The 8797-nt window shown below is 51.5% G+C and overlaps 1 protein-coding gene across 2 annotated transcripts; it reads right to left on the bottom strand.

The window, feature by feature from the left end:
- Window positions 1-336: 336 nt before the first annotated feature.
- IGLL1 (immunoglobulin lambda like polypeptide 1) lies at window positions 337-8421 on the bottom strand. 2 transcript variants are annotated; one of them, XM_067014912.1, is made up of 3 exons: window positions 8225-8421; window positions 1126-1244; window positions 337-656 (listed from the first exon to the last, which is right to left on the bottom strand). In XM_067014912.1, the coding sequence occupies exons 1-3, from the start codon at window positions 8419-8421 to the stop codon at window positions 337-339; spliced, it is 636 nt and encodes a 211-aa protein (XP_066871013.1). The 2 variants fall into 2 exon arrangements, with proteins under 2 accessions (XP_066871013.1, XP_066871014.1); XM_067014913.1 differs by lacking the exon at window positions 1126-1244 and having other exon boundaries at window positions 8225-8315.
- Between the last annotated feature and the right edge of the window lie 376 nt (window positions 8422-8797).

The raw sequence follows: 8797 nt of genomic DNA, 5'->3' as shown, positions 1-8797 counted from the left end.
AGGAGGAGTGGGAGGAAGGAGAGGGTGGTTGGGTGATGTGTCCTGGCTGGTTGCCTGGGAGATGCCCCTACCCAGGAGACTGTGAGCCTCTCCCCTTAGTTACTTTCTCACTGGCGCCTAGGATTCCCCACCCCGCCCCCCGCCAGAATTCTGGAGAGGGTGCAAATTAAATATGAGACAAAAAAAGAAATGAGCAGAGATTTCTGAATAACGATGAAAACATTCTTTTGAGAGTTGATCGGGTGCAGGAGGAAGGGCTGGGGGGACCAGGATGGGAGGGGAGACGCCCCAGGGGACCCGTGGCTCCAGGCCCCGGAGGGTGGGGGGTACAGGGACCTAAGGGCACCCTGAGGACGCCACTGTCTTCTCCACGGTGCTCCCCTCGTGTGTGACTTGGCAGCTGACCCTGTCGTAAGATTTCCACTCGCTGGCCGTCAGGGCCAGGTAGCTGCTGGCCGCGTACTTGCTGTTGCTCTGCTTCAAGGGCTGGGCGGTCTCCACGCCCCTGGTTATGGCGGTGCTGCCTGCCTTCCAGGCCACCGTCACGCTGCCCGGGTAGAAGTCATTGATGAGACACACCAGGGTGGCCTTGTTGACCTTGAGCTCCTCAGTGGAGGGAGCGAACAGAGTGACTGAGGGCGCGGACTTGGGCTGACCTGTGTGACAGAGGAGGGGGTGTGAGATGCAGGGGAGGGTCCGGGGTTGCCCACCCCCATCATGGCCTCTGTGAGTGTCCTCATGGTGGCCCTGCTTGCCTTCTCTGTCCCCCCTCCCACTCAGCCCCTGGACAGCAGACAGCCCCCCAGAAGCTGTTCCACATCACTCTGCCAGGTGACCCGGCCAAGCCGTTCCATATGCAGCCTCAGTGTCCCCGTGTATAACCAAAGCAGCTCTCCTCCCTCCTTATGAACCCTGTCGGACTCTGGAGGTGGCTGCTCCTGATGTTGGGGTCCTTCCTGCCGCTTACCCCAAGACCAACCTGCCTCCCCAGGCCCCAAGGAGAAAGGTGGGGGTCAGTCCTTAAGCTGGGAGGGCAGAGGGGAAGCAGCCCCCAGAGAGAAAATAGTGACTTTCTCGAGACAGCAGAGAGTGGGACAGGCTGGGAAAGACATGAGAGCCACTTACCTAGGACGGTGAGCTGGGTCCCGCCGCCGAAGACGTACCACGGTGACTGAGACTCAGACCAAAACCCACCGGGCCAGCACCTGGGGCCTGTCCCCCGGGGCCTGGGCCGGAGCGGGGACCTGCTGGGCATGACGGGAACAGGGCTGTAGCAGGCAGGGCTGTGTCCTCAGGTTGGGGGGGGGTGCGCAGCCAGCCCCCCAGAGGCTGGGGCACCCCTGGGTGTCCCCATGCCCAGCCCCCTGTCTGAGGAAGGAGCCACTCACACCTTGTCACCCAGTGTGACCCTCCAACTCTGAGGCTGTCCGGTGACCACTGAATCCTCAGTGCTGATGGTGCTGCTGAGTACCGAGGCCCCTCAGGTGGCCATGTGGTATGGCAAAGTGAGTCCTGAGCTGGCTTGGACCTGCTCGACCTCTCCTGGCCTCATTTTAGGGCTTCTGGGTGTTCCTTCCCTCACAATTTGCCACAGTCCAGCCAGGCAGCTTTCTCCCTGGGCCTGTGGACACCAGGTTATTTGGGGGCCCCCTGCCCTGTTGTCTCTACTCATTGAGACGCAGTTCAGTTCCTCCTCTTTCATGAAGCCTTCTTGGATCTTTCAGATCATTGTCTATCTGTCCATTTGTTTTTCCACCTATCATCCATCCATCCATGTGTCATCTATCTATCAACCATCCATCCATCATCCATCCATCCATCCATCCATCCATCCATCCATCCATCCATCCATGCAACCAACAATGGCTCCCAAACACTTGCCTGCCAAGCACTGTTTTACATTCTGGGACATGCCAGGGCCCTTCTGGCTCTCACCCCATCTTTCCCTGAAATCTCTCAGGTGATGGACAACAGGGCCCTCATGTGGGTCAAGTCTAAGGTCCCTCCCCAGTTCCTGTTGTACCTAATGTCTCTGCAGGATGTAACATAGGGTTGGCCCCTCTTTCCAGTGACTTTGTTCTCCTTGATGTCTGTGACCCCCACTTGCTTCCTTCTTTGTCTTCCCTTTCCCCTGACCCATGCATGGCTTCTGATCCCCAGACTGCCTCCCTGGGTCCCCCTTCTTTGCCATCTTCCCACAATATGCCTACATGATGAGGCTCGAGTCTATTCCAGCTCCAAACCCTTTCCTCATCTCCACTTAAGTTGCCTACTGACCATCTCCAGCTGGATGCCCAACAGGAAACTCTAACTCACCACTTCCACATGAGACTGACCACTTTTCTCCTATTCCAGTTCTTTATCTGTCTTCACCTTGTCACAGGTGACCTTGAGTGCTCTCACCCCCAGGCCAGAAAACTTTGTCCTTAGATTCTGCATCTAAATACTCCTTGTTAAAGTTAAAACAAGGCCCCAAATAATTAAGAAACAACAGAACCACCCTCAGAGACTCCAAAGCCACAAGGAGTTCCAGGTTTTGCCTTTGCTGATTTAAATTCCCAACTCATACAAAGATGCAGCATTGAGTTGGGGTTGATTGGATGCAAGAATCTCTGCCAGAGGATCAGACCAGTGTGTTTTCCACCTGCTAAGCTGGGCCAGTTATCTGTGGTTGGTTTTGTGAGGCAAATATAAGATTTTTTGCTTTAATTTTTTTATTGTTTTAAAATTATAAGAATATTAGATATATAACACAAGTAAGCAATCTAGAAGTGCATTTAAAAAGTGCAATGAAAGGATACCGGAGACTTCCCTGGTGGTCCAGTGGGTAAGACTCCACGCTCCCAATGCAGGGGGTCCGGGTTCATTCCCTGGTCGGGGAACTATATCCCACATGCATGCCGCAACTAAGAGCCCTCATGCTGCAACTAAGAAGTCTGCGTGCCGCAACTAAAGATTCTGCTTGCCACAATGAAGATCCCACATGCCAAAACTAAGACCTGGTGCAGCCAAAATTAATTAATTAATTAATTAAAAAAGAAAGGATACTAGACAGTAACTCAAAGTCACTATTCACAGATGACATGATCTTATATACAGAGAAAATAAATTCCACAGGTGCGTGATCAACACACTAGCAATGAACAATTCAAAAAGCGAAATTAAGGGGCTTCTCTGGTGGAGCAGTGGTTGAGAGTCCGCCTGCCGGTGCAGGGGATACAGGTTTGTGCCCCGGTCAGGGAGGATCCCACATGCTGCGGAGCGACTGGGCCTGTGAGCCATGGCTGCTGAGCCTGCGTGTCCAGAGCCTGTGCTCCGCAACGGGAGAGGCCACGACAGTGAGAGGCCCGCGTACCACAAAAAAAAAAAAAGAATGACGTACTGACTCCTGCTACAACATGGATGAACCTTGAAAACATGATGCTAGGTGAAATAAGCCAGACACTAGGGTCTTATATTGTATGATTTCATTTATATGAAATATCCAGAATAGACAAATTCATAGAGACAGAAAGCAGATTACTGGTTGCCAGGGGCTGGTGAATTGGGGGAATGCAGAGAGACTGCTTTGGGGTTTCCTTTTGGGGTGATTAATAAACTCAGGAAAAAGATAGTGGTGATGGTCGCAAAACATAGTGAACGCACTCAATTTCACAGAACTGTATATTTTAAAATAGTTAAAATAGTGAATTTTGGGAATTCCCTGGTGGTCCACTTGTTAGGACTTGGTGCTTTCACTGCTGGGGGCTGGATTTGATCCCTAGTCAGGGAACTAAGGTCCCACAAGCTACTCAGCCAAAAAAAAAAAAAAAAAAAAGTGAATTTTATGTTAAAAGAATTTTATCTCAATTTCTTAAAACAGTGACAATACCAAGTGCTGGGGAGAATACAGAGCAACTGTAACTCATACACATTGCTTGTGGGAATGTAAAAAGTTTTAGCCACTCTGGAAAGCTGTTTGGTAGTTTTACATAAGCATACACTTACCCTCTGATCAATCAAATCCTACTCCTAGGTATTTAACCAAGGAATGAAAACTCATGTTCAAACAAAGACTTGTATGCAAATGTATATACTGGCTTTATTTATCATTGCCAAAAACTGGAAACAACCCAAATGTTCCTCAATTGGTGAATAATTAATAAACTCTGATACGTTCATAGATGGAATCCTACTTAGCAATAGAAAGGAACAAACTATAGATAAAGGGGATAATTGGATAATTGCAAAGGTGTTACACTGAACTAAAGAAGCCAGACTCATACGGTTACGTACTTGGAATATATTGAGCAATAAAAAGGAACGAAGCATGTACAACCAACAGTCTGGATGAACAGCCAGAAAACTATGCTGAGTAAAGAAAGTCGCTTCCAGGGCATATATCCAGAGAAAACCATAATTCGAAAAGACACATGCACCCCAATGTTCATTGCAGCACTATTTACAGTAGCCAGGACATGGAAGCAACCTAAATGTCCATCACAGAGGAATGCATAAAGAAGATGTGGTACATACATACAATGCAACATTACTCAGCCATAAAAAAGAATGAAATAATGCCATTTGCAGCAACAGGGATGGACCTAGAGATTGTCATACTGAGTGAAATAAGTCAGAGAAAGACAAATAACATATGATATGTGCTTATATGTGGAATCTAAAAAATGGTACAAATGAACCTATTTAGAAAACAGAAATAGAGTCACAGATGTAGAGAACAAACATGTTTACCAGGAGGCAAAGGGGGGGAGGGATAAATTGGGAGATTGGGATTGACATATACACACTACTAAATATAAAATAAGTAACTAATAATAACCTACTATATAGCACAGGGAACTCTACTCAATACTCTGTAATGGTCTATAAGGGAAAAGAATCTAAAAAAGGGTGGACCTATGTATATCTATAACTGATTCACTCTGCTGTCCACCTGAAATTAACAACACTGTAAATCAATTACACTCCAATAAAAATTTTTAGAAGAAAGAAAGTCGGTCCCAAAAGGGTACACGCAGTATGATTCCATTTATAGAACAATCTTGAAAGGACAAAATTAGAAAAGAAGACCAAATTAGTAGTTGCCAGAGTTAGCAGGGGCTTGGGAGGGAGAGAAGTGGGCATGGCTAGAAAGGAATCTTTGTGGCGATGGAAATGTTCTGTACCGTGACTGCATCCATGTCAATATCCTGGTTGTGATTTTTTTAGTTTACAAGACATTACCGTTGGGAGAAACTAGGTGAAGGGTAGATGGGATCCCTCTGTATTATTTCTTACAGCTGCATGTGAACCTACAATTATCCCAAAATAAAAAGTTTAATTTAAAAAAAGATTACATACTGCATGATGCTGTTTATATCTTGAAAAGGCAAAACTGTAGGATCAGAAAGAGATCAGTAGTTTCCATGGTTGGGGCAGAAAAAGGGATTGACTACACAGAGGGCACAGGGAAATTTTGGTGGGGGGTGGAAATGTTCTGTATCTTGGTTGTTGTGAGGGTCACACAACCCTATAGTTTCATTAAAATTTCTACAACTGCTAACACCAAAAAGGATGAATTTTACTCTGTAAATCAAAATAAAACAAAAACAGTGTGCTAGTATGACATATTTCAACCTGTTTATAAAAATCTTTATTATGTCATTACAGTTGTCAAAAAAACCATATCAAACGACTGTGTAAAAATCCCTACCATGAATGTACCGTAGTTTATTTTACCTTTCCTTATCATTGGACATTTAGGTTGTTTCTACTTCTTCTCCAGGAACACACTTAGAGTACTTAGCTGAAGTTCTGATTATATCATCAAGATAAATTTCTGGAGGTGGAATTGCTTGATTAAAAGGAATGTATGTTTTTATGAATCCCGGTATGTTATTGCAGAAATTGTTTGCTCCAGAAATTCAGCCTCTCACTGACAGTCCCTGACTGTGCCCGTTCCTCCCCATCAGCACTCTGATAACACCACTTTAAATTCACTTGGCAATTTCATAGGAGATCTTGGTACCTGGTTACCATGGACCTCCTCCCCATCCCCAAGGCACAGGCTTTGGCCAAAGCCCCTTCTCCACGTCCCTTCTCCATCCTCTAATCTGCCCTCACACTGGTCTCTGATCTGGAGCCATTTTTCCAAAACACAAACCTGACTCTGACAGTGCCCCACTTAAATCCCTCAATGACTCCTCATGGACCGCAGGATAAAGGACCGGGTTACAAGACCCCCGTGGTCTGCACCTCACTCTCCCCGCCTCTGGAAGCTCCCTGCGGGCCTGTGCACCTCACTCTCCTCCTCAGCACCCCTTGCTCCCTCTGCCTGGAGCAGCCCCATCACGGGTCTGCGCCCTGGATCTGTAAGACCAGCTCGGGCATCCCCCCCACACACACATCTTACTTCTCCTAAAATGGTCCATGGGTCTGCCCTATGCCTGGACATGACCCCGCTTAGTTCAGGCCCACCCTGAGACCCTGAGTGGCCTGTCGGGGCCTTGGAGGAGACCAACTTCTTGCAGACCATCCCTTCTCTTGGACCATTTTGTTAAAATACAAGACACAGCATTCTCTTAACTGTCCAGCAAAAAAACCAAGGGGGCATCCTGGCTCCTCCCTCTCCCGGTCCTCTCACCTCCTGACTCTGTCCAGCTCTCTGTCCACTCTGCCCATGACAACACCCCCCTCCCTGAGGCCTCTCTAGTTCTGATTTCCTGCCCCCTCCCACCCACCCAACTCCAGTCATATTTCCTTGCAAACACTCCCCAGGACCCCCCAGATGAACTCTATCCTCCAGGGACAGGTCCTCCACGTGAGGCCCGGCGGTCCCTCTAGCCTCTTCTCAGACCCGCGTGCCGCAGCCCTGCAGACCCCCGGGTGTTTCCTGAGGGTTCTGTCCCTGTGCTGCCTTGCCCAGGTGGACCCCTTGACCTGAACTCCAACCCCAGTGGGGCCCCTTCTGTCCTGCAGGCAGCGCACTGCATGTGGCGGTTGTCGCCGGGCCCCTCTTCCCTGGACCTTGAGCTGGGGCCTGACCTGATGGAGGTCCGTCTCTCCTCGTGTTCTCCTGGGTCCTGCCCTGGCTGTGCAGTCCCCACCGGACGCTGCGGTGCCAGCCCTGACCTGACACTCACAGACACCCACCCACCTCCACGGCTGTGCTGCTGGTGCCACAGACGCCACTCCCCCTGTCCCAGACCTTCGCCACCGCGGCCCCAGCATCCCTGCGGCAGGCGGCAGGCTGCAAGGCCCTCACCCAACTAGGACCTCTCACTTTGCAGAGGGGGAAACTGAGGCTCAGAGAGGCGGACTTGTCAGCTGGGTCTGTTTAGGGGATAGGGATGGGGACAGCTGGAGGCTTGGGCGTTGGAGTCAGAACCAGCTGTGTGACCTTGGACAGTTGCCTCACCTCTCTGGGCCTCTATCCCTGTAAATTGGGGGTGACAGAGGGACCTGCCTTGTGGGGCCACTGAGAGGGAGGTTCTGCCCCTAAATGGTCAGTGCCCACGATGAATGTGCTGCTGTGTCATTGATCATCACAAATGGTCCCAGATGCTCAACAGTTTGTCCAGGGACCTCCTTCCACAAGCAGAGAGGAGGGGGCTGGGGTCACAGAGCAGCGGCAGGGGCCGACTGCGGCCCCCACGGACCCTCGCCCAGGCCTTTCTCATGGAGGCGCCTGCACCCTGGTGGGCTTGGTCTCCCAGGGACCAGTCGCATGAGGTGGTCCTTGGCTGGGGGACCCGGGGACACCAGGGAAAGTCCCCTCACCACACAGCCTCAGCCAGAGCTTGCGCCCTGGTGCTCCAGGGACCAGAGCCTGCCCAGCCAGGGGAAGGGCGAGGAGGTGGCTCACCAACAAAGAGGAGCCCCAGGGATCCCAGGATGACAGCAGCCACTGCCCCCTCCTGCCCCTGCCTCCCTGTTCCTGCTCTACCCCGAGGACCAGCGCGAGGTGGGCAAGGCACTAGTCTTGGGTACAAAATGTAAGGGGCCCCCAAAAACTCAGTAATTCAGATAAATATTTTAATACAATATAAAAAAATAAAAATTAATGCAAACAAATCCACACTGGACGAAACGTCAACCCTTCAAATAAAGCCAACATCTGGCCAGGCCCCTTCTCTCCAGCTGATGCTCCCTTCTTGCCCCTCTCCCCTCACCCGCTCTCTGACCCCACTCCCAGTTCTGCCTGCAGGGACCCTCATGTCCCCCCATGATTCCCTCGGCCCCTTACCTGTGCCACAGGCTCCAAGGGCTGCTTCCTGCCGGGGTTTCCTTGCGGGGGGCCGTGCTCTGCGGTGCTGGCGTCGGGGGCAGCAGGCCATGGGCGCCCACGGCCAGGCCCAGCACTATTAGAGGCCAGTTGTGCCTGGGGACACAGCTCTGGCCCCTGCGGGCCTCACAGCCCAACTGGCCTCTCCTGGGCCTCATGTGCCCTCAGGTCAAAGGCACCTCTGGTTGACCCGCTGGCGTGGGCTCGCTAGAGCGGTGTCGGCAGGTGCCCCCGGCTCCCCTCTCTGGCGGTAGCCGTCCCAGTGCGTCCTGGCCCACATGGTCCTGGTCTCTGCCTGGGCCTTCTTTGTCCCTGCCCGCAGCACCCGGTCCCCTCCAGGGCCCATGGCCGTTACTCCTGGGGGCCTCTCCCAAGAGGGGCACCCGCCAACCGCTCTGCTGTGGTCGGGATCCAGGGCTCAACCGCCTCACTCTGCAGCCCCTGCAGGCCCCTCCCCTGGGACCCTGGGTGGGGCACATCTGCTCCTGCCCTAGTTCCCAAGGGCGCCTGTGTAGCATCTCCCTGGGGCCTGGA

The sequence above is a fragment of the Kogia breviceps genome, chromosome 15, assembly GCF_026419965.1.
Source record: "Kogia breviceps isolate mKogBre1 chromosome 15, mKogBre1 haplotype 1, whole genome shotgun sequence".
Taxonomy (NCBI): domain Eukaryota; kingdom Metazoa; phylum Chordata; class Mammalia; order Artiodactyla; family Physeteridae; genus Kogia; species Kogia breviceps.
The sequence above is the reverse complement of the archived record's forward strand: the minus strand, read 5'-3'. Positions and strand labels throughout refer to the sequence as shown.